Here is a 26,745-nt window from a genome sequence, read left to right as displayed (position 1 = left end):
AGCAACTCAAATATTATAGCAGCTTATTTAATGAATTAAAGAATTATGTAACTTTCATATTTATAGCCGGATAGTCTAAAAACGACACACCGGCTAAATCAAAATTAAAACTCATTTTCTCACGAGTAAAGGAGCTGCGGAATGCCCCGTATCAGGCTAGCGATAGGACGGTGCGGAGCATGATGGAATTAATGTGTGAAACGCAAGTTCTGAATACGTACACCACTCTTCGTGCGAAATATATTGCGAGGCACTTATAGTGTCGAGAGTGGCGCCGATGTCACAACGGTAGCGTGGCCGAGCGGTCTAAGGCGCTGGTTTAAGGCACCAGTCACTTCGGTGGCGTGGGTTCGAATCCCACCGCTGCCATAAAATATTTTTGCTGAGTGGGAACTCTAGTTTGGTTTTTGTTGGCTAATGAAAAACATTAGTTTAAATACTATGCGGATAACACTTGAAAATTAACTCGCGTGGTTCAATGGCTGCCTATAACTACACTGCCGGTGGACACATAACTGTCCCATGTTACATTTAGTCATTTTCGATATATTGTTACCTAACGTTATATATAATTCGATATGAATTGAAAACGTAGTGTTTGTACTAGAAAAACTCGAAAAAAATTTTAAAGTCAATTTGTCCCACTAAAAAATGGACGCATATTTATCTCACTGTATATAAAGTGTTTTCAAGTTGTATACAAAATTGGTGAAAGTTTCTCAACATTTTTTCAAAAAGAGACAAAAAATAGCATCAAAACTAAATATATTTTGAAAAATCAGTTTTTCGATTTTGAGTCGATTTTCACATTTTCGTGTTTTGTAACATGGGACAGATATGGGAAAGCATCCTGGAAAATGACGATTACTTGAACCAAACATATTTCTTGTCAATAGCCAGGCCAACTGCACAGCATGTACTGCATAGAGTATTCCAAAGAATTAAGTAGAACCAGAAATAATGCCTAATGATTTGTTTACAGTCGTTGGGACGCAGGACAAAAGTCTTGTTGCAAAGCAGCAATCGTGCAGTGGTGTAAAGAACGTCCATAAAGAGCGAGCGACCCCCACAACCAAACAACAAACAAGCTGACGGAGAACAATAAACAACAATCATTCCAAGACTCCATGTTGGTCGTGTGGATGAAGGCATTTTTCCGCAGATTGCCCATTTCCTGAACATCATTGTCGGGAGTGCAATAATGGCCATCAGGAAGGATATAGACCTGTTTTGGCCTTTTGTTCGCAGCAACAAAAGAAAATGAAGAAGTACGAACGGGAAGAGCAAGGATGTGGAGATAATGGCAATGACGAACATCAGTAAGCGGAGGAAGTATTCCTCTCGAATTCAACAAGCTTCCAGTCTGCTTGCAAATCGAATCAGCATCGGATATTACGATCATCTGCAACGATTGTTGGCGGCAAATCGGACGATCTCAAAAATAGCACCACCCTGCAACGATAAATCTGCTTCTGGGAGATCACTAGATTTGGCCCTGGAACTTTTGTGTAAGTTTAATTCAACAAAGCTTGACATTTTGTAAATGTTTGTCACACAATTTTTTTTAATGTGTTGTATTAAATGCTCTGAAACATTCCTATAAATTTTTTACTCAAAAAAATACAAGAAGACAAGTTCAAATTTCCTAAATGTGTATCAATTTTACCCGCATCTTAAAGTTTGTAATTTCACTAAGAGTTTCATCAGACCACAATCAAGCTTCTTCTGGTCATTGGCGACGATATCACATTTTAAAAATGCATCTTGCTCAAAGCAGTAAAAAATTAAAGCAGTAAAATAAATAAATAATCTGGGTTATCCATTTACCATTGGTTCACATTCGTCAATTTTAATGGGTGGAATAGCTACATCAATCTAACGCTTGTTTCTAATGCTGTAGAGCAGCTATGGGTTAGAATCGCTACGTTCCGTCGAGTTGTGAGTGTGGGTGTCATCTATTTGCCCCCGGATCGTGGTAACGATATTAGCTGCATTAATGACCACGTGGACTCTATCGGTGTTATTGTCTCCAACTTGAAACTTAGTGATTATGTTTGCAGTTTGAGGCCTATAATCAGCCTCAGCTTCGGTGGTGTAAGTGAAATGACGGGTCATTCCAGGTCGTCTCCCTAATGGCGTTATCTGCTACCAGTTCAACACTTACCGACGGTTTTGCCCTCATGGGTTGATGCAAGTCAATGGCATACAGAAACGGCATACAGAAACGCTCAATTGCTTGATTTGGTTTTTTTCAACGAACCCGCAAACCATCGTCGGCACCGTTTCGGAAGCAATTGAGCCTTTGATCACTTTCGACGCAGACCATCCTGCGTTGAACGTTCTGTTGAATCTCCCAACGCCGATAATTTTCGAGATCCTTTGCTGGAATGATGGTATACCGGACTTTCGACGAGCTGATTAGGACGTGATCAGATCCGCGATCTCTTGCGTTGACTGGCAGACACTAAACTTTGCTACATATATTGTCGACACCGTCGAATATTTTTAGCGAAGAATCTTGACCTTGATAACTGAATTTGTATCCAACGCCCGCCTGCTTGAACAGCCTACGCATACTCTACGAGCCCTACAAAGATACTGTCGGAATTGTTCTCATCTTACAAAACAGTAATTCAACCGTGCGAGTAACGACTACAAGAAACTCAACAGATTTCTGTACCAACGATATGTTGTCCGTACGCACGCATCTCTGTGCAGGAATCCAAAGCGATTTTGATATTTCGTAAATTCCAAGAAGAAAGAAGCTGGTCTGCCAGTGTTAGTTCATCTTGCAGTCTTAAATGATTCTACCTGTAAATATGTTGGATTTAACTTGGCTAAAGCTTGGTTGAAAATACTCATGTCCTTTCAACCAATTCAACCAATTTTGTCTACTTGCTATCGATAATTGAACTATTCTCTGCAACAAATAACGCACTTTTAGGTTCCTACTACTAATTTTTTGCCATCCCGAGAACATGGCCGTACGTAGTACTTTCTTCCAACACAGAATCCTAAAAATATTAATCGCTTCGATTCTGCATTCCGATCGGGCTCGTTCCGTTCAGAAACGTGCCGTTCGACGTGTATACGATGTATTCCGATCGAAGCACAATTTCTGATCAGATCCGGCTCCGATCGGTATGTAGAATAGAGGCGAATATTATGTCTGACCGCATTTCAAGGTCAAAGGAAAGCTGCTTTTGACAAGATAAATCATGAAATTGCAATTGCCAAACTTGACAGGATGGGACTTGGCGGCACCCTACTGCTCTGGCTGAAGTCCTATTTGGCTGATCGGTATGTGACTGTTAAAATCGGAGAATCATTATCCAGCGAGTTTATTACTACGTCCGGTATTCCACAAGGCAGTCATCTAGTTCCGCTCATCTTCCTACTATACTTCAACGATGTAAACTCTTCGCTATGAGGAGCCAGGCTTTCTTTTGCTGATGATCTTAAGATCTAATATCTATAACGAGGTCAAAAAAGTAGAGGACACCATGTTTCTGCAACAGCAACTGGAGAACTTTTCTAGGTGGTGTAACGAAAATAGAATGGTGCTCAACATCAGCAAATGTTCAGTTGTGTCGTTCTCCAGGAAAAAACGGCCAATCATTTTGAAGTCTCATCTAGGCGGTGAACTGATTAAAAGAGAGTCCTGAATCAAGGATCTGGGAGTCCTTCTCGACTCACAGCTGACTTACAAGCAGCACATCAGCTATATCGTTGCTTAAGCATCCCGCAGTCTTGGCCTAATAATGAGAACTGCGAAAAGCTTCACCGATATACATTGCTTGAAGAATTTATACTGCCTGCTTGTCCGTTCGACGCTGGAATATTGTTCGGCGATCTGGAATCCCCATTATCTCAACGGTGTTGATCGGGTAGAGAAAATACAACGTAAATTCATTCGGTTCGTCCTCCGCCGCCTGCTTTGGAACAACTCGCTCCGGCTACCAAGATACGAAGCGCGCCTGATGCTAATTGGACTGGACACCCTAGCAACCAGGAGAAATCTGTGCCGAGCAATCCTTGTAGCAGATCTTCTAATGGGGAGGGCCGATTGTCCATGGCTTCTCAACCATATAAGTCTACGGGCTCAACCACGACCTCTTCGTAGCAGAATGTTCCTCCAAGTACCGTTTCGAAGGACAAATTATGCTGCGAACGGGGCCATCGTCGGGCTACAACGAGTTTTCAGCCAAGTGTCAGCTGGGTTCGACTTTTACCTAAATCGTAGGACTATTCGTAGGAACAAATTATCATTAGGACAACTATATGTCTGTTGATATAAACCATAAACAAAAAAGAAACACGAGTTTGGTCTACAGAAAAATGAAAAAACACGAGTTTGATCTACAAAATCCTACACAAGTACACCTGGAGGTCACTAAATCAGACAGAATCACAGATCGACCACGTTTTGATCGATAGTCGGCATTTCTCAGACATTATCGACGTCAGATCCTATCGGAGCGCTAACATTGCCTCGGACCACTACCTAATGATGGTTATCAGCATCTTTGGCTCGAGCAGCACGTTCCTCACAATCATGTGGAAGATTTGTGCCTAATGCCTAATGATGGTTAAGATGCACCCAAAACTCTCCGTTGAGAACAACATTCATTACCGATGCTAGCCTCGGTTAGATCTCGCGCGGCTAAAGCAGCCAGACGTCGCCGCAAATTGCGCGCATTCATTCGATGCTGCGCTGCCGGAAGAGGACGGGCTGGACGGAACCCCTCTCGAAGACTGTAAAACGACTGTATTTTGTAAACAAGCCACATGGAAGCCGAAAGAAGGGGAAAAAATGTGCATAGTTATTTGGAAAATCCGTTGTGGTCTGCATCTAGGCTAGGTAAACAGCCGAAATTGCTCAGATGTACCGTATGGCGCGTTATCAAACGGTATAAGGCTTCATACACAAATTACGTAACGCCTTGTGGAGAGTGAGAGGGGTCGAGCTAGCGTTATTTGTTGTTACATAGGGGGAGGGGGGTCATGAGAATCCATCACGGTCCTAATCTGTCACGTGTGATTTTACTCCTATGCTTAGGCATCATTGTGAACACCATTGGTGAGGCTCTGCTACTTCATTTTACTGTTTAATCGATTCTCTGATTGGGCAATCAAATCGATGAAATACTAAACAATTCAGTTCCGAAAGACCTTAACCCACCCAATTGCCCCCAGTTCCGCCCTATTGAGAAATACTGGGCAATCATGAAGAGGAGACTCAAGGCAAAGGGAAAAGTTGTCAAAGACATCAGATGAAGATCTGCTGAAATAAGATAGCCAAAACGATGGTCGAAGAAAGTGTGCGCCGCCTAAAGAGCCATATTACAGCAAAGTTTGATAATTCCTTCGAAACCGTGACGAATAATTTTATCCGTATTTTTTCTTAAAAATATGATGAAAATGCTACATAACAGAAATAGACGCAATTGTTTTTCTTCAAATACTATCTGAAGCAAGCTTCACCAGGGGTGACATTGCGATTCTCGTTTCGAGTGATTTTGGTTCGTTTCGACCACGTTAAACGAATGAGCGAAACGAACCAAAATCACTCGAAACGAGAATCGCAATGTCACCCAAGAAGAGAGTAAGAGTGAAGAACAATGATAAATCCAGGTGAGGCGAGGAGTCGCATTCTCAGGTAAAACGAAAAAGGCAAAAGGTAAGAGAGGGTATTTCCTTAGAGGTTTAGAGGCCCACCATTATTATTATTATTATTATTATTATTATTATTTTTAACCATAAACTGTTTTTTATTTACACTGTTTTATTTTCTGCTGCTTTTTTCTATCACCGAGCCGTAACAGGTACCGAGGGCGCATAAATGATCAGCTCAAACGCACTAGAATTAGAAGGTTGGTGGCGAAGATACAGGTACCCTGTATAGAAGGTATGTAGGTATGGGGTACAAGGTAGGGTATGTGTCCCCAACAACATTTTGATTCGAAAACTACAATGTTATCTATCATCTACACGCTGCAGTCGCATTCTGTTTTTTATATTCAACACTATTCTCAGCTTTATCTCAGCTATCCATTACTTTCCGATCTATCATCTCCCTATCTGGCACCGGACACCAAGATTCACTTGATCAGCAGGATTATTATTATAGATGCCAATTCTTTTCCTCTACCTTAGCGCAGCATGGAACATATTTCTGACTGGCGACTTGATCTCCTAGAACCCCTTATGCGCTAAAAAATGAAAATGAAAATTGAAATACTATCTGAAGCAAGCTTTAGACGCATGAATTACAAGCTACCGTGGGCTTGCCACATAGTAAGGATGCCGGGTGAGAGACCAGCGAAAACAATATTCAGCAGAGAACCCGACAAACCCCGATGACTTCAAGGCTGACGCCGTACCCGATGCATGACCGTTTTTGACGAACATTCTGAAACAGCGGGTTTTACGGGCGATTAAAGAGTGTAACCTAGGGCCAACAAACGTAGAGACGGTTCCTGAATTCGGTACTGATTCGTGTGGAATCTGTTACGTCCCAATGTGACCTATGTGAGTAGGATCTCCCATCGCGAATCCTCTCAGCATACCGGTACTACCGAAAACTGCTTCTTTTTTTTTTGTTAGATTATAGTCACTTTAACCAGCTTGGGTCATTCGTGGCTTAAACTGCTTCTTGCCTGCCTTACATCTTGAGACAGAATGCCGCTGATATCTCAAACGAAAACATCGCCGTAGTCATATGTCGCGTTGTTTGCATCATAATCATGTATCATGCCGTTTGCATCGTTGTCATGTATTGTGTTGTTGACTTCGTTGTTGCTCCATTGGCATCATTGTCGCTATTACTATAGTCGATAGTACTATAATATTACTTTAATATTGACGATACTACACTATTCAATAAAAGTCAATTGTCGTTGAAAAGTAAAAAAACATCCAGTTCAATAAACAATAAACTACATTCTCTGGCGTCAGCCTTCTACAAAAATGCTGTAAACAAAAGAACAAAAACGAAGCTAAAAGAGCAAAAACGAAGCTAAAAGAGCAAATTAAGCCTACTTGGCATAATGGACCGATTCCAGGTTCGGCCAAAAGACAACATCCTCCTTCGCGTGATACTTCCCGGAGGAAAGAACATTCCCTTTTCGCTGCTCGTTACAGCCACAGAACGATTTTGTTCGGAAACTGGATGTGGGAGATCAGGATAGATGACGTGAAGTACCCGGTACCAGTCGTTCTAGCGCCAAGTAGGTCTCAGAATTCATTATGATCACGGCGTCTCGCTTCACCGAAAAGATGTTTTCAACTAGCACCACCAGTCCAGCTCCTTCTGGGTTTGGCTGAAATTGACTGCTGCTCAGATACGCCCGGTTTTGACTGACATGAATTTAAAAATAAACAGTTTTTTTCCGTGAATTTAATTGACTTATCGGTATTTGTAGTAATTAGCCATCAGAGGTATTTCGAATATGCTTAACTGACAAAGAATTTCTACGCGACCCTGACTAATTTTTCAACCTTATTTTTATTAATAATCTTGTTCCTGCAGAAAAAAATCTGGCTTTAACATTCTAGTAATACAATTAACCAACATTGTTTTTTTGCTTTTCTCTCATCGTCTCGTTCCAAACAGACTGAGTGTACTATATAGTAGTATTTTTTCTTCTTCTGTGCATCACATTATCACTCGACTCATGTTCTGTTCATTTACGGATAACGGAGGCTGCTACTAAATCACTGTTTTTTTACTAGAACAAAATTTATTTCAGTTTTAGTTTGTGTTTCTACGCTGCAGCTGTGATTTAATCGTAGGTATTAGTTGCATTTGTTGCACACTAAATGTTGTTTATTTTTCTGTTTTCTTTTACTATGTGTGTGTATGTGTGTTTTTATTTGTTTGTCTGTAACTCGATACTGCTTCAACAACTGTTTTGACACTTCTTAACGGGACAACGCGTTTTGTTGTTAAACCGGCGCCGCCGCCGCCGTCGTCGTGTTAGTTTCTTGTGTGAAATTATTTAGCCGAACGAAGCTTTCCGATCATTTCCACTGTGTACTACTATAGCGCGCACAGCTCAGCTTTGACAGATAAGTTATAGTTTTTATTGTGGTGTGCAAAGAAAGGCGTTCTATAGAGTATACCTATATTATTAGTTTTGCGTTGTAAGGTTTTATATGTTTCTTTGTTTTATTTTTTTCTTCTCATAACAGTTAAAGTTTTAGTCACCTTGGGGGGCCGGCTCTGTGACCGGTTCTTTTTGTTTGTATAAAAATAAATAGTTTATCGTTACACAGCTACTTGTATCATCTCGCTCGATTTGCCTAATTAAATAATTATCTACAACAGCTTTTTTACCTTTTTTCTCCATATTTTGTGATACCTGTTTTCTATTATTTTATTTAATAATAAATTTATGCTCGTTACGTTTATGTACATTCTCTTTCTTTCTAGTATATCCTTTAGCTCGAAACTTTTTTTTATTGTAAATCGATATTTTTTTAAGGAAACAGTAGTACAATGCGGTGCAGAGAATTTATTCTCTTTAGCGTTTTGTGGATCTTATCTAATTCGCACTAAAGTCCAAAATAGCACGCTCGTAAATTCATAGCACCTCTAGCGTAAAGAAACGTAAACCTAGTAAAGGATAGTAAGCTAGTATGAAGGTTAAGAAAAATAAATCTCTAGCGCTAACTATAATTTCTACACCAAAGCAGTCTAGTTCTCTTAAAATAAGCTACTGAAGGGATTACTTAGGAAGCAAAGTTTATAGATGACATAAGAAACCGTGAATCTGATACTGAATAGGTCAAGCGATAACAATATTTAAGCTTCGATTAATCTTCTTGGAAAAATAAAAATAAGATAAGCTGCAATAGAAAATAACTCAGTAAAACTGTTGGCTGCTTGGCAACGAATCACCATCGGAAAAATCCGCACCGTGGATTGTCACTTTTACTTGCTTGCACGAATCTTTCAAGCCGCGGGAAAGATTCGGAACGGGGTGACAATCGTCGAACAATCGAAGGAAGGGCTGGCTGGCTGACTTTAAACGCAACAACGCGGTTGGTTGGCATCATAGCTTGCTTTGCTACTTTTTCAGTCGAGCAAAGACTGAAAAGCATCAGGTTAGGTTGTTTTGCCAATAGCCTCCTTCGTCGTTGCATCATGGTAAAATGTCAAAAAGGATCCGAAAAGTGATTGCAGGTTGGAATTTTGATTGGATAAAAGCGATTCCATTTTCGACTATACGGCAAGTGACAGAGCTTCGACAAAAAATTACAACACTTTTGCACGTGAGAATGACGGAAGGAAAAAAGTCTTTTGAAAAGTGTAGCGTTGACTGAATGCAATAGATAAGGCAGTATTCAGAGAGAAAAATGCAAAGTACGCAGGGTCGAAATAAAATATGATGTTGCATAGATGGCAATTAAGCTTACAATTTAATATTGCGTGACACTGGAATGTGCTTATACTATCTGTATACTAAACTTTTCTAAATAAGCAATAGTGCGATCCTTTAGTGAATGCTACTACTGTTGAACTATACTTTTATTCGCGGACAAAAGATTGTTTAAAAAAAATATTTAATTGGAATTGCTTTTGAGAAAGAAATATATTCCAATGCACAAGCAAGAAGTAATCCATTGTCGATGTTTCACAGTTTGCCGATGTTGGTCGAACCGAAGGAAAGTTTATAAATAACAAATGGCAGTAAGCAACTAAATAGCGAGTGTGAATTATAAAAAATAATAAAAATAGGTATCAAATTGAAACAGAATATTAGAAAAGCGTAATGTCTTTTATATGCAGAGCCTAAAAACTTTTCAAAACTGTGAGATGCAATAATTCTTCAGCAAGAATAAACTCAACATGATAAATCAAATTTTGTGTACTCAATTTTGTCAAGCAAATTAAGTTTTCTGAATTATGCAATTTAACACTCAAATTTAAGAAAATCATTGACTAAAACGTTTGAGAGTAAGTTTCCAAATATCCAATAAAGAGTTACAAAACAAAACAAATTTGTTGTGTCCAATCATGAGTTTGACGGCACCCATGGTAATACTGAAGCGAGCAATGAAACGATTTAACAGATCGTATCATAAACTTAATCGACCCTCAGTAGTTGGAGCCTTGCATAACTCAACCATGCCAAGGGAGCAGTAACAGTTCTTCGTCGTATTTATATACAAATTATATTGAAAGCATTTTCGAACCTTATTCATCTACCATCATTCTGTTGTAAATGTTATGCTGATATCAATTGTCATTGATGATGGGAAAAAGCGGGGAAAAAAGGCGCTAAAGTAGTGCGAGCGAAACCGTATTCCTCTACCGAGCTGTAAAACAAGTGTAACTTAAATGATCTTAAAACAGACAAAACTTTTCCTTTCTCACAAGAAATTTTTTTCTTACGGGGAGTAGTTAGTTGGTGTTAGAAACAAAAACGAAAAACAAGCCGCATTTTTTGTTTTTCCTTCTTACAGAAGTCCTCCCTTGCGTCCAAACAGTAGCGAGCTGATCGTACCATACACACTTTGCCCTAGTGAGCGGCTCTGTTCCGCCGCCGCTGCCGGTTGCGTGTGAACCGACGAATCAGTTTTGTTCTGGCTATTGCTCTTACTGGGCTTACTGCTAGCGTTTGCAGCACCACTGCTACCTACCGTACCAAGATCCGGACGAACGCTCGGTCGACTGGAGCCGTTGACCGTTCCCAGATCGGGTCGCTGCGCTCCACCATTAGCACCGTTCAGCAGATTGCGACGGCTTTTTTGCCGCTGCATCTGCTTCAGTCGTGCAGCAGTTGTCGGAGATGGCTGCTGTTGCTGTGTTTCCGGCTTTGTTGCAGCTGGTTTCTTTGTGGCAACCGGTCTTGCCACACTAACTGAGGAACCACTATCGCTATCACCGTATACTCCCGAGGTGGAGGAAGCTGACACGCCGGATGCATCGCTGGAACCAGAGGAAATATTTTTCAAGCTATCATGGGACAGTCCCTTGCTTAGCACCGCTCGAATCGTTTCCTTATCAATCAGAAGGCCCCCTTCCTGGGACTGCTGATGCTGCTGCTGTTGATGATGCTTGTTAAGTCGACTATCCTGCAGATGTTTCAGGCTCGTCAGCTGGGCCATCGGGCTAGAAGTACGACCACGAACATTCGAGGTGTACAGTGCTGATGAACTGTGCAGAGCCAGCGGACTGATTCCATGACCGACGTGAGGCATAAAATTATCCATACCCATACTTTCGACCTTTTCCATAATTTTAATCGATCGAAGAGCCTTTTTCTCCAGTCGCGTCAGCGCCAGCTTATTGCGAGCCGTTAGCCGCGACGGACGTTCAACCTCGCCGGCAAACCTTTTCCGCAGGATGTCGCTTCCAGAGGCAAGCAAACTGCCCAACAGAGGTACTTCCGGTGAACAGGGACGTGGCGGGGAACCATCTAAGCAATTAGAACCAAATAAATAGTTAATTTAAGTCAATCAATACCGTCACGAGGAGTACAAAAGAAACTTACCAGGACTATTGCAAGGCGTAACGGTCGGTGAATAATTCGGCCCGGCGGGCGTATTCAGGGCACTGGGTGTAACCGCCTTGATGCCCCGCTCGTTCAGCATCGAAGCCAACCCCAAGTTAACGGAAAACGTCGAACAGGAATTTCTTCTGGACAGTCCGGTGCGCGGTGTGGATGGTGTTGACGGTTGCCGCGAGGGACACTCGGATGGCATCTGCGAGGAAACTTGCGACGGTGGAAGACTGAATGTGACCGCCGTCGTACCGTCATCGGGATGCATCACGGTGCTATTGGTGTATGTGTACGTGCAGCCGAAAGTTTGGAAGCGTTTGCCCGGATGCTCTTCGGCGTCTTCTTCAACGTCCGACAACGAGTAAGTTTGTAGGCCGAGTTCGTCCAAGCCACGTCCGCCACGGATCGTGACGCCAGGTCGTTCTTCCAAGAGACCACTGAGAGTTGGCGTTGCCAGGCGGGACCAGTGGTGCAAGGTTTGTGAGCCTTCGATTGGTTTAACGATTTGCAGTTTCTCCGGTAGTCGCCACTGATTCGAAGACATGCCGGATAAACCGGATGAACCGGTGGACATGATACTATCCGGTGTGCGACAGCCCAATGGAATACCACTCGGTTGATCATCGTAGCTGTACGTTCCGGCCGGTGCATGTTGAAGCATTGCTCTGCGGGCCAGCACTTCGGCCGGCGTCAGTCGTTTGAGAGCAGCTTCGAGGTCTTTGGCACCGGGAGCACCTGGAACGCCGACTTGTGCTTGAGCCGGATAGTTCTCATCCGTGTCCGATACCAAACTTTCCCGCGAATACGTCCGTCCACCAAGTGAACTTTCGTACATTGTGCTGTAAATGGAGGAACCACTCTTGTACGAGTGTGCTGTGGTGGTTCCACCTCCCGGAAATACATACGGTGCCATCCGCGGTTGCGAGGAGGAGCTCATCGTCATTGAACCAAGCTGGGAGAATGTATCACTGAAGCCTCCCGGGTTGGCGCGAGTCGCCGAGCGAACCGTTTCGAATATCTTTTTGTACGACGGTTGAACGGAAGGTCCACATCGCTCGGAAGCGATACCCGAATCCAGACTGTGCTCCGAGTAGAGCGATGTCTCCATCAGCTCCGACTGGAGAGAATCCGGCGCCGGCATACCCAGGCTAGGAATCAGCGTGCTGCGTGCCATCGGTTGCGAACGTTTCCTCTGGCGTCTCAACTGATCCTGGGTCTCGTGCAGCAGATTCAGCACCTCCTGGTAGCGCGTCTTAAATTCGGACAGTTCACCAGCCAGCAGATTTTGGTTTTCTTTGGTAATACTGAGCAATGAGGACGCTTCCTCGTTCTCCGTGCTGAGCTGGTGGAGCCGAATTTCCGCCTCGGCAAGCCGCGAGGTAAGACTAATGATCTGCTCATGCTGGAGGCGGTTCTCTTCCTTCAGTCTTTCCAGCTCCAGATCTATTGGCGAAACAAACAACAATAAAAAGTGCAAATTTTAATAATGTTTTTAAGAAGACAAACTAAACCCATTTATGATACTTACTTAACCCATCGAACTCGCTGTTGGCCGTATTCAGCTGGTTGGCGATGTCGGCCATCAGTTTGCGCTCCTGCTCCTCGCATTCGTCTGTTTCCTTCACCAGCTGGGCGGCTTCGCTTCGCAGCGATTTGTTTTCGTCCTCGAGCGATTTGACCTTGCGCTGCAGCAGCTCCAAGTTCACCGATTTGGACGTGGTAGGTGTGACTGTAACGAAACGAACCCGCACCATTATCAATCGGAACATGGACTAAAACGGTGTTACTAAGGCTATACTATAAGGACTTTCTGATGCGCACAAAATCGTATTATCAGCATTTTTCTGTATTTTTTTTTTGCGGATTCGTCTTTGCTTGTTTGCTTGCTTGCTTGCTGGTGAAACTGATAAGCTAATTCCTTCGGATGAGTTCGTGTTCGGTTCGGTTCGGCCACAGATGAACACCGCAAGCGTTATCAGTTGTAGTAATCGGAGCAAAGGCTTGGCCACTAGACACGCGCCATAGCGCTTGAAATCACTAAAGACAAATGGCAAACTAACGCTGGCAGAAATGTTTTAAAGGTACATTCTTTTTGCTTCCAGTCTCAAGCACGTACTAACGCTGCGCTCGGGCAAACTTGGGTCCACAAGTCCACGAGGATGTATTGATCGTTTTCGGTCGTTAGGATATATTTCAGCGCATGCATGTACTGATGACACAAAACGAACAAATAGCTTGGCGCTAGAAGCGCACGAAACAATCGATGAGTGGATCTTTTTTCAGGACATTAAAAGTTAGATAACTGTACTGCTTATAAATGGAATCTAATTAAAGACGGTGATATGGTTCTGATTAAAAACAAAAATATTACTAACTCAATGTTAAGGTTAGTATGATGTTGAAACACAACCATTCCGCCTAATATTTAATCAAACGAAAGTTAGTGTGAGTAGAGATAGCGAAATGACGTGTGTTTTCCTGGTCCAGGTCCATAGTTCATTGTGCGTTTTCAACAGTTTAATATTGCCATGAACTACATTTGAACAACATTGTGATCAGAAACAAATAATAATAGAAAACACTCTCGGTACGGTGCATCGCGGTGTCTTATTTCTGAAACTTTCCATTCCGTATAAAAGCAGCTTCGATTAACGAAATAATGACCCTCCTTGCATAACTTTCTGATTCATATTTTTCCAAGACAATATTTTGGCAATCCCTTGAAGTAGGACGTACCCGAACAACGTCAAAAAAGTACGTTCAACCCGTTTTGAAAACAACTTATTCATGACCATGAGCGGTTTAGTGTTAAACGTCGATTGTGTTTTATAACTTGAAAGCATGAACTCAAACGAAACTACCGTGTTATTACGGTTACGGACACGGATTAATGTATTGAATTAATTCGCGAAAACAACAAATCAATAAAGCGATAGCTAATCTGAAATTTATCAACAACGTCGAAACCCAAGTTTAGTATAGACACGAAAATCATCACCTGATTGTTTCCATTTCGAATACCTTCCAGTACCCATTCTAGTTAAAACTTCTGCGGAGTCAATAAATGCTCAGATTCCTCAACCAAAGGGGTCTTCAGCGTACATTTTAAAACTAGCCGCTTGATAAATTATTTTGAGACAAGCGTGAGAATCTAATATAACATATAAATACAAACAAAACACGTCCACTGCACTATTATATGACACATTAGCCATTGTTCAAATCGGTTGCTTTTTTCTACATTACGACCCATGTTATATTGGCATAATTTGAACGCCAGATGTCTCTCCTCGACAGTGCTTTTTTGTTGCCACAGTTTTATTTTTTTAACCATCTCATTATCTAATTTATCGCGGATAAAATATACCAATTAGTTGCCCCATGTGGTGAAAGTGGTGTTCTTGGCCTCAGACTAGATATAAATTGTGCACGGTGGAGTAATGATTACTATATTGGCAACTGTTGTAAGAGCCTGTCTCTGGTCTGTATGTCGAGCGCACGCGGCAGTCGGCGCAATGAGCAATTTGATCATGTCTCTCTAATGACTCAATGACGGAAGATTTTAAATGTGAATTTCATTATTTTTTGCAAACTACTTGGCGGCATTCGATACATGCCAAGCATGCCGCCGCATGTTATGGTAAATACTCCAGCAATTATGTCTAGCCATTACGATTTCCGGAGTTGAGTTCGCCGTTTTTTCATCTCAAGGGATATTCAAGGTGCAGGATTTATGCTAACCCAGGATAGGACGTGCCACCGAGTTTCTTATTCTTCTTTTAATTATAGCCACTCCGATTGAATTTTTTTTTTGTACACGTTGCACTACTTTAGGCTGCACATATTATTGTTAGGATCACATTTAATTTGTCGAAGATCTCCGCCGGCCCCGGATTACGCCATAGATTAATAACGCTGAAACAGTTACCCTGTTATATTTTTCAACAAACGATTGAATGTCAGCTAATCAGTAATTGGATCCAGGGGCGGACTGGGAGCCAAAGGGCCCAGTCTCCAATATTCTCATGACAGTAAATTAACATAAAAAACGGCATCTACTCAAGAGACATCAGCGTTACAAGAACAGTACATCGAATAATTATAGGCTCTATTTTGTAAGTCATGTCGTGCAACTTGACTCGACTCAGTCATTGTCGAGTGTCGATCGAGTAGTTCGATCGTGCATCGAACTTCGCGTTATCATCTTTTAGCGTGTGCGTCATATTAGCGGTTCACGGTACTTTAGTTTGGACGCATTTTTCTTCAACCCAATCTTTGCTACTTTGAGTTTTAGTTTGTTCAGCCACCACCACAGATGTTATTCTATCGACAATATCCAGTTCATCGGCAAAGCAGACGAACTAACTAGATTTGCTGAAGATTGTGCCTGTGTGCTGCTTCGTTCATAACATCCTGTGGCGGCATGCTGACCCACATTAGGAACCATCATGTTGACAAAGTCCTCTGCGAGGTTAGAATGTCCATGATTTTACAGTCGATGATATCAAACGTAACTTTGAAAACAATGAAATAATTGTGTGTTCAATTTTGTATTCACGGACTTTTTAGAGGATCTGCCGCAGCGTGAATATTTGATTCTTTACTAACCGTCCGCGAACCCGGAAGAGCACTTTCCACATTCTGATGAGTGCCACTGTGCATCATTGTTGCCAATGCAGCGTTTTCCTCATCTATCACCCATTTATATTTAGGGTTAATTACATAGAAAATTGCAAGTATCAAATAAGCTGATTTTATAAATGATAGGATCTCAACAGTTCAATATATATGAGTAGCTTACTGCGCCTACACGTAATAGAAAAAAGTACAGGTACAGAATAGAAAAAAGATTCGAGAGACCAGGATTCCTGCTTTTAGAATCCAGAGGATTGCTATTTCATAGTGCAGGCGATTCCTGTACCGAGTTATAGCTATCCCTGGGATTCATAGGATTAGGATTCTCCTATAAGAATCTTGTTTCTATAAGCAAAGTATTCTGTGCGAATCCACTGCAGAATTCCTTTATACGATTCCAATGCGATAAATCCCAGAGACTGTGCGAATCTTTTTGATTCGTCCTGGTAGAATTGCGGAAAAAGAACACACCGTCTAAAAACGCCAGTACGAAGAGCACGTGCTCGCCGGTCCAGAGGAGAGGTTCGCCAGCAACGACACACGGCGTTTCTACAAAACGGTCAGGTGCAAGAATTTTGCCATGCCTGTGATGTCCAATAATAGTGCTGGCATCCTGCTTACTGACAAATTGACGGTAGCAGCCAGGTGGACGAGTATTTCCAGACGCTGTTGAATAGAGAAGTAAACACGAAGATCGGCAGGTACAGGATAAGAATTATGAGCGACGGCCAAGCTGTGGAGCCACCAACACAGGAGGAGGTTATGAAGGCAATCAGTGAGGTGAAAAACGGTAAGGTTGCTGAAAAGGTTGGTATCGCTTAGGCACGCAATGGCTTTAATTTTTTTGTGTCGTCCGCATAAAACAGTCGACAGCCATGTGGAAGCACAAGTGAGATATCGTTTGCAAAAATCAGAAAAAGCAGCGGGCCCAAGTTGCTGTCTTGTGGGACTCTAGATTGATTGGAGAAGCAGCTGGAGATAGACGATCCGATTCTGACGGAAACCCTCCTGTTTGTCAGGTAAGATCTAATCCAGCAGACGGCATCCGCGGATACACCAAGTCGCTCCATTTTTCCAAGTAGTATTCTGTGGTCTACTCGATCGAAAGAAACTTTCAGGTCAAGATAAACGGCGTCGATTTGAATGCCAGAATCCAGACTTTGCAAACAGCGGGAAATAACCTGAATTAGGTTTGTAGTCACCGATCTTTTCGGAAAAACCCGTGCTGGTCAGCGTCAATATAAATTTTACAGCAAGCAAATAAAGCGTTATTTACGATGGTTTCAAATAATTTTGAACAAGCGCACATGGACGTGATGCCGCGATAGTGAGTAATGTCGCGTTTGTCGCCTTTTTGTGTATTGGATAAGATGGGAAAATTTCCAACGGTCAGGAAATTTGCGCTGCTGTATTGACATATCAAAAAGTTTCGCAACTGGCGAACTAAGCACGTTACTGCATCCTCTCAGAACAACAGAAGGGATACCATCCGGACCAGTTACGTTCGAAGTTTTCAGTTTACCCAAAGCAGCTTTTACGACGTCCGCCTTTATATGTGGCAACTCGAACGAAAAAATGTCACGGGGTACTATGTTACAGGCTTCTTCAATTTGTGCAGTGGAAGCGATGGAATCATTGAATACCTGTTTGAACTGCTCGGCAAAAAGATCACATTTTTCGCGTTCATTGTTGGCGATATAATCTTTCAAGAACACGGAACGATGGAAAGCCACTTTCTTTTCACTTTGTATTCACGAACGACCAGAATTGTTTAGGTTTCGTACGAAGATTATTTTGAATACGAGTCACATATCGGTTATATAAATAACGATTGGAGCTGCGATACCGATTGCTTGCAATACTGAATTGGTTTTGTTTTTGTGGTTGGATACGGTGAGCGATGGCAGCAATATTTTCGCAGCGCTGCCGACCGCAAACGCTTAAGCGAACGTAGGCGTGCATTGGTCCATGCTGGCTTCCGCGGTGGCGCACATACCGGGACTACTCGATTGATGATGTTTTCGATGGCACTGGTAAAACCACACACCGCGTCGTCGACACTGGAGGAAGCTTCTAAAAGGGCATCCCAATTAACCTCTGAGAAAGCTGCATTGAGTTAAATATAGTCAGCACGACGAAGGTTCAAAATAGAGTTTTGAGACAGCTGCTCATACAGCACTGGTAGAGGGAGACTGAGCGACATGGTAATAGCAGGATGAACAACTTCTAGGTTGACCAGTGGCTCATGTGCAGTGGATATATCATAATTTTGTACTGCTAAGTCGTACGCAAGAATCAAATCCAACATGTAACCATCCCGATTCAAAATAGTATTGACTTGAGTCAGCCCATGTAAACAGAAACCATCTTACAATGCGTAGCAGCAAACCGACAATTGTGAATTTAACATGTTCACTGACGGTAAACCATCGTACGAAATGAACCGTATGATTGTAGTCACCGAACAGTAACGCTAGCGTTTGGGAATCAGTACGCGATAACACAGACCCAATCGATTCCACATGCTATTGAATGAGCTGAGAATCGGATTTTCGATCTGGGGGCAAATATATAACACCAACGCTGATGACCGAGCACGATGTTTCTATAATCACCCACAGCTGTTCGAGAGTGTCGTAGATGGGAGCAGGATCATCGCGGGAGTTTAACTTGATGGAGACAGCTATCAGTACACCTGCACCGCGAGCTTTACGGCTGTTCAGGTGAGAGAGGTCATTCCGGAATACAGTATACTGACTCCCAAATAGTTGCGTGGAGAATATGTGGTCATCAAGCCATGTTTCGGTTAGAACTATTACATCGTAGTCTCTTTCAGATACAGCCAAAAAGAAAGAGTCAATTTTTGTACGCAACCCGCGCTCATTGTGGTAATAGACCCGCAGTCGTTGTGGTTGAAATGCGGATACGTGATTCGACGTACTGTAATGCAAGGACACATCAGGTACCGAAAGCTCAGGTATACATACAATCATTCCTATCGTCGTCAGTTAAAACCACTTGCGCAAAATCAATTAGATAGCGTCGGGTGGATTCATTCTCACCGTCGATGCAGCATATCAATAAATTCCCGGAACAAAAGTCCAGTTGGCCAGGACAAAGCAGTTACAGCTAGTTGTTTGTGGCGAGGATCCAATCCGATTTTAAACGAGACAAATGTTAAGTCCGTGGAGTCAATGCCTTTTGATACTAAGCGAGCAACGTCAAAACTGTCTTCTTTTTTTCCATGTGTGGACTCATTACTGCGACCAGTATAGTTGATCTATTGTAATATCGCCCGGGTGTTTGCTGTATGACATGCACTGCATTTCTTTTTGCTATAATCGCTATTGAGTGAGCGATATGCTTATTAAATTTATGCGTGCTTGTGTGTATTGGGGTTTATCCTTCCTTCAAAGCTTGATTTACTTTTCCCACTTATTCCTCGCTGCCAGCACTATCCCATATTATAGCCGTCCCTGGCGAGGACTCATTCGTACCTCTGACCAGTACACTTAACTATAGGAGGGACATTTGCACAGTCAGGAGGCTTCAGTGGGTAAACATATAGAATTCAGCATGAAGGAAGGGTATATGAAGGGGCCTGAGAATAAACCTATGCTAAAGTCACTTGACATCGAATGGCTTGATTCTACTAAGATTCGAACCCCTGTCGAACTGTCTTCTTCATCAAGATCGAGACAGCGAGACACAACTTTCGTCACATCAGCATTAGTTATAGTGGGTTGAAAGCCGGATAAATACAGCCACCACCTAACCGGGCGTGGAGCGGGAGTAATAGTGGTAACCGACAGATCACTAAAATCGATCGTGCTAGTATATTCAATCTATTTTCAGAGAGCGAACTAAGGTGCTATAACCTTGGCCTATTGCAGCGTGGCTTTTGGTCTAAAAACCAAAAGTTCTCTACAGTACATGCTGCGCAGACCATGGCCGTTGACAAGAAAAATGATCGATTCAAATAATCGTCATTTTCCAGGATGCCTCCAAGCATTGGTTGCGTTAGTGTGAAATAAGAAGATAAGATAAGTACGTTACTGCCTTATTTATACGGTCAAATAAACATTGGCATCACTACGGATCCCTCCTGCCTTGTCTTGTCCATCATTTTCGAAAGTAATTAATCCAAGTGTAATGCTTGACTATTGAAACTATGTAAAGAATTGCAAGCAATTAACTGACGCAAAGTAGCAAATGAAACATTCAAAACTATTCTCGGATAAGAGCGTCTCTGGTTTTGCTCCGTCACGTCACATGTGTAAATATCCCTTCCGTGCAAGACAACAGTTCCGAACAAATTCTTGCAGTACCTATACAGATACGATCTGGCAAAAGGAAAGGATGAACGCTCACTAATCACCGCCTGGTAAATGGCTGGATAATGCGGAGTCTCGGCACTATAACATGGCAGCCCCATCGCAAGACTCGGTAGTGTTGCCCCAGTACTGCTACACACCTAAATTAAATCACACAAAATTCAAGCAAATTCGGAGTGGAATATTCGGCATCGACGTGGCGACGGAACAAGGACGACGAATGGAGATTCGGTACTTGGAACTGCAGATCGCTAAATTTCGCAGGTTGCGAGCGGGTGCTGATTGAACAGCCTGAACCCCCCAAATTCGGTATCGTAGCGCTGCAGGAAATCTGTCGCAAAGGATAGAATGTATGGAAGATCTGTGGCGGAAAGGCTCAGTTTTACCAGAGCGGTGGCACTACCAACGAACTGGGAACGGGCTTTGTAGTGTTGGGCGGAATGCAAGATCGCGTGATAGATTGGAAGACGATCAACGAGATAATGTGTGTATTGAGGATAAAGGGTCGTTTCTTCAATTATAGCATCATTAACGTGCACTGCCCGCACGAAGGTAGACCCGACCATGGGAAATAAGCGTTCTACGCGAGGTTGGAGGCAACGTACGACAGCTGCTCGCCACGGGACATTAAGATCGTCATCGGGGATATGAACGCCCAGGTCGGTAGGGAAGAAATGTATAGACCAGTGGTTGGACTCCATAGCCCATAGTATAAACTTCGCAGCTTCCCGAGGCCTGGTGATACGAAGCACCTTTTTCCCGCGCAAGGATATCCACAAAACAACCTGGAGATCACCTGACCAATATACAATAAACCAAATTGACCACGTTCTCATAGAGGGCCGGTTTTTCTCTAACATCACGTACGTTCCCGACGGGGTGCAGATCTGATTCTGACCATTACCTAGTACCAGTACATGTGCGCTCAAAGCTGTCCACCGTATACCGGACACGTCAAAGCTAGATAACCCGCAAGCAGCCGAGAACTACGCGCGAATATTGAATGAGGCACTGCCTTCTTCTGAGGAGTTAGGCGCATCAAACCTCGAAGACGGTTGGGGCAGAATACGCTCGGCCATCATAGAGGCCGCTACCGTGGCACTAGATATTGAGCCTCGGAGTACACAAAATGATTGGTTTGATGGGGAATGCCAACAAGCGGTGGAGGGGAAAAAATTGCTTGGAAAAATTACCTAAGTATTGCCACTAGAGAGAACCTGACCAAATACCGACGAGCTAGGAACCAGTTTACCACGTACCCTGAGGAAGAAAAAGCGCCAAAAGGAGAACAGAGATCTGGAAGAATAAGAACAACTATTCTGAACTAATGACACGCGCAAGTTTTATGAGAAGGTGAACCAAACTCGGAAGGGCTACACGCCGAAACCTGATATGTAAAGGGACGAGGGAGGAATCACAATCGAGCGCGAGGTGGTCGACAGATGGAAGCAGTTGTTCGATGAACACCTCAATGGCGAAGTCGCAGAAGGAGGCGGAACGGAAATTAACCTAGGAGCGCCCATGGAAGATAATAATGTCCTAGCACCCGATCTCCAAGAAGTCAAACAAGAAATCGGGCTGTTGACCAATAAAGCCGCTGGGAAGGACCGCCTACCGGCAGAGCTTTATAAACATGGCGGAGAAACGCTAGCAAAGGCTCTACACTGGGTTATTTCGAGGATTTGGGAGAAGGAAAAGCTACCGGAGGAATGGATGGAAGGAGTGGTTTGTCCCATCTACAAAAAGGGTGATCGACTAGACTGCTGCAACTATCGCGGTATTACGCTGGTAAACGCCGCCTACAAGGTACTCTCCCAGATCCTGTTACGCCGGTTGTCAGCGATAGCACAAGGTTTCGTAGGGAATTATCAGGCGGGTTTCAGGTGGGGGCTCGCGCAACTACGGACCAAATTTTTACTATATAACATATTTTGCAGAAATGTCGGCCCACGCATCACATCTTTATTGATTTCAAAACAGCATACGATACAGTCGATCGAGACAAGCTATGGCAGATAATGCACGAACACGGCTTTTCGGACAAACTGACGCGACTGATCAGAGCTACATTGGATCGAGTGATGTGTTTCGTACGCATTTCTAGGACACTCTCGAGTCTCTTCGAGGCGCGGCGAGGGTTGAGACAAGGTGACGGTTTATCCTGCATGCTGTTCAACATGGCTCTTGAGGGGGTGACCCGACGAGCGGGCATCGAAACGAGAGGCACAATTTTCACCAAGAGTAGCCAACTTCTAGGCTTTACAGATGAATTCGATATCATAGCCAGGAACTATGTGACGGTGGAGGCAATCGACGCCAGACTGAAAGCGGAGTCTAGCAGAATTGGGCTAAAAATAAATGCGTCGAAGACCAAATACATGAAAGGAAGAGGCTCAAAGGGAACAAACGCGCGTCTCCCACGGACGGTAACCGTTGACGGCGACGAATTAGAAGTGGTAGAGGAGTTCGTGTATTTGGGATCGCTGGTGACCGCGGACAACACTAACTAGGAGATCCAGCGATCCAAGCGGGAAATCGGGCCTACTTTGCCTTTCGTAAAACGCTACGATCAGGAAGCGTACGCCGCTGAACGAAGCTAACAATGTACAAAACCCTTATTATGGACTTGAAGCCATGACGCTACTCACGGAGGACAGACGCGCCCTTGCCGTGTTCAATCGGAAAGTGCTGCGGACGATATTTGGCGGAGTACAAACTGAAAGCGGAGAGTGGCGGAGGCATATGAATCACTCTTCAACAACCCCACCGGCACCAGGAACAGGGTGCCCAACGTGCACGATGGATCAACCAGGTCGAAAGCGATTTGCGACTTCTGAGACGACTAGAAAATTGGCGACGAGTGGCCCAAGACCGCGTTCAATGGAGACGAGTGCTTGAAATAGCACGAGCCACCCCGGCTCTATGCTGAAGAAGAAGAAGAAGAAGATGTTTTCGGGTTATCCAAATACGATTATTTCTATGAGACGGTGTTTTTATCCTTTTCCTGTTCGTACGAAGAGCGTATGTTTATGTGTGTATTGTCCCCAATGTTCCCTTTTCATAATGCTACCACATTTCTGGTAGTAACAACAGTTTTTCCTCTGAGTGTGTTTGCCAAAAGTAGTCTCCACAGAAAACAGCAGTACCGGGTTTCCCATTGGTACGCTAGGGAATAAAGCCGCAACATCGAAAGAAACCTGCATATTGTTGCCTGTATTAGGTCTTTCAATGTTTTATGATATTCAACAAATTCTCGTCTGCTGCTAACTGAACGACTCGGGAGTTTTATGAGTATTTTGCTGGAACTTTGGTAGCACCAACTTGGCAATCTGTTCCACGGATGATTCGGTTGCCGTGACGATTTTCCGCATTTCGGTTTTTAATTAGTGTATTTTGAGTTGATTTTAAATTCTAGATAATGTAGTATTAGGTATCCGAAAATTACCAATATAGTCTTCTAGATGCAGCACCAGATTCTAGAATCGGTTGGCATCCTTTTATGGTACAATTGACTCGTTCAAATAATTTCTGCTAGGGATCGTTTCTCTCACCTCTGTGTGGGCCGTTTTTGATTTTCATTGTCTGTGTATTAAGTCATCCACATGCCTCACCCGGTTAGCTTTGGGGTACGATGCTGGCCTAACAAGTCAGTCGTGTTATGTTCGAATCTCAACTGGGCGGTGCTGCTATAGAGTCAATAGGTTCTTTGCACTAGCCCCGTAATTTTCCTATTCTCTAATAACCAGCTGCGGAGTCTGTCTCGAGGGTCAAGTTCTTAAGGACTTAACTTGAGGACTTCTTAAGTGATTATTCTTTGGACAGTATTTTTTTCTTAATGGTTGGTTCAGGTATGATTCGCTTGTCAGTATTGAAGACTACGTGAGTTTAATGCCGTTTCAATGTCGATTATGGTTTGCTCAATATTCGGCTTTACTGCGTAATTAAGTTCTTGTTGAGGCCATTCATTTGTTCTTCCGCGAATTGTTCTGACGATTTGTTCATTACAAAATTCTTCACAGTTGGTGATTTTTTTTGGTTTCCCTCACGTGTCTTCCTTAGAGTAGCTGTTAAAAGTTTTTGCGTTTTGTAACTTTAGGAAGAACTTTTAAATAATTATTTACTTTCTAGTAATAAGTTCAACTTTTAGATAGAGCCATGCAATAAGATCATGCATGATCAAAATCTGATAATTGATTTTGCGCGATTGAAAAAATATTAAAAATGCTTACCATTCTCACTACTGTCGTCCGCATCGTTGGTCAGTATTCCGATCAGTTCGTTCTTCTGGTGCAGCTCGTGGGCGAGCTGCGCTAGGTTTTCGTTCGTATTCTTCAGTTCCTGCTCCAGTTCGGCAACCCGATTCTCGAGCGCCGTATTCTGCGTCAACAGTTCCTTGCCGATCTGCACCGTCAGCTCCAAGTCCTTCTCCTTTTCCTCCAGAAGTCGTGTTACGGCATCGATATCATCGTACGCGCGGGTCATTTGGCTAACACGATTACCGCATAGAACTGGAAAAGAAAAACAGAGTGGAAGAAAATGTTTAGCAAGGGCGGGCAAAAAAGAATCTGATGAAAAATGATTTTCAAGAAGACATCGCATCGCAGCTTGTACCGGTGCTGGTGTACCCAAAAATCTAATTTTGAGGGAAAAACAAAACACGCAAACCAAGCAAAACGGCACCACCAAACGAACCACGAGAAAATCAATTCTCGGTATTGTGAGCAATAGCAAAAAAAAAACAAAACAAAAAGGCCTCAATCATGCGATAAAAATAACCCAACAGGGAAGGAACAGCAGCAGCTAAGCTAGCTTGAACTTGAAATTATGACCAACCTATTTGCCCTTGAGAGCCGCTTAAGCATAAGACCTGGCCGGTCGTGCGTTCTTTTCCTAAGAGTTTTCCTTTTCTACAGCGAAAACCGCACGAATGTCAAAGGGATACATAGTGATCACACTACTTCGAATATGAAAGTACAATTTCTAAGTTTTACAATCTAGATTTTGTGCGGTTTAACAAACATACGACCGCAGTTTGAATTCCTACGTGAAGCGTAAGATGTATTTGAAATGTTTAGAATACGACGTTATTAACACACCTCATGTATTAATAAATAAATAATTAATAAAACTAATGAATGTTGAAATCCATCATTTTATCGCCCTATTCATCAGTGAAGACATTTTGAAATGTTTAAGCCTAACTCAGCACTTAAAGCACGGTAAGTGCCAGAGCCCGTTGCCTTCAAGCGCTAGCTAATTCGATCATCATTATTTTATGAACAAGTTCGCCATAAATAACCGAAGCGAGCCTTCCCTATTTTGAATGTACCCACCATCAAAGATTCTTCGGCGCTGCGGACTCAATGGCAAAGTTTGAACCCACTCATCAGTCTAACGTTCTCCGCTGCTGGGAAAACGTTACACAACAAACCAATTAAATCGGATCAGGTGCCCTTTTTGCTAAACGCCGCATCATTGCATTGCATTGCATCGCATTGCAGGATACCACGAACGAGTGCCATCGGCTGGGCTGACTGGCTGGCTGGCTGGTTTTCTGGCTTCGCACACCGGAGTGGCATTTGTTTTTTAATAGTCACGAAAAGTTCTTGTTAGTTTGGTTCCCGGGTCGTGCGCTTCTCATTAGACATCGACCGTTTTCGACACCCTTAGCTGCCCTAGCAGGTGACTTTCATTTTTCATGAACAAATAAAATAAATGTTCATTTATGCAAAGACAAACGATTTTAATTGTTTTTATCTTCACCAAGGTCTGACATCTATCTAACACAAGGCTGACAACTAATAATATTATTGTTATTAATTATTTGGGGCATTACCAATGAGGGTTTATATAAAAAAAATAAAAAAATCTTTCGAAAGGGAAGTTTTCTTGCAGCAAATTAAGAAGCAATGAGGTAAAAATACTTAAGTGAAAAAAAACTAGCTGCTTAGCAGAGAAAAACCCCGCACATTGATGGTGGTACGAAGATGAGTAAAGCTTACGAGTTTTTTGGAGCATTTACCATTTAAACAACAACAATCTAACGAATCGTAAGCGAAAAAAAATCAATCTTCATTGAGCATTACATGAGCTGCAGTCTCCCCCGCGTTGTGCGGCAGGCTCGTGAGAGCAATTATCGCACTTAAGTTGCATGTAATTTTTTTTTTGCTTGAACGCTGGTGTTGTAGTGTTGCCACTACTGACTGAGCTGATTTTTTACGCATCATAAAACGAACAAACTGGCTACTTTGCATAGATCTTTGGCA

The 26,745-nt window shown here is 42.9% G+C and overlaps 1 protein-coding gene and 1 non-coding gene across 4 annotated transcripts in view; one reads left to right on the top strand and one right to left on the bottom strand.

Moving 5' to 3' along the window:
• Nucleotides 1–287: 287 nt before the first annotated feature.
• Nucleotides 288–369, top strand: Trnal-aag (transfer RNA leucine (anticodon AAG)). Its single transcript has one exon. It is a non-coding gene; the product is annotated as a tRNA-Leu (tRNA).
• Nucleotides 370–7,502: 7,133 nt separating this feature from the next.
• LOC128744500 (trafficking kinesin-binding protein milt) overlaps nt 7,503–26,745 on the bottom strand; it is a 165,415-nt gene continuing 146,172 nt past the window's right edge. For all 3 annotated transcript variants that reach the window (XM_053841558.1, XM_053841556.1, XM_053841557.1), the window contains 4 exons: nt 24,709–24,987; nt 13,039–13,239; nt 11,502–12,953; nt 7,503–11,426 (listed from right to left, as the gene is read on the bottom strand). In XM_053841558.1, the coding sequence (XP_053697533.1) occupies nt 10,465–11,426; nt 11,502–12,953; nt 13,039–13,239; nt 24,709–24,961 (2,868 nt within the window). In that variant the 5' untranslated portion in view covers nt 24,962–24,987 and the 3' untranslated portion in view covers nt 7,503–10,464. The remainder of the gene's footprint in view (nt 11,427–11,501; nt 12,954–13,038; nt 13,240–24,708; nt 24,988–26,745) is intronic.

Source organism: Sabethes cyaneus, chromosome 3, assembly GCF_943734655.1.
Source record: "Sabethes cyaneus chromosome 3, idSabCyanKW18_F2, whole genome shotgun sequence".
Taxonomy (NCBI): domain Eukaryota; kingdom Metazoa; phylum Arthropoda; class Insecta; order Diptera; family Culicidae; genus Sabethes; species Sabethes cyaneus.
The sequence above is the reverse complement of the archived record's forward strand: the minus strand, read 5'-3'. Positions and strand labels throughout refer to the sequence as shown.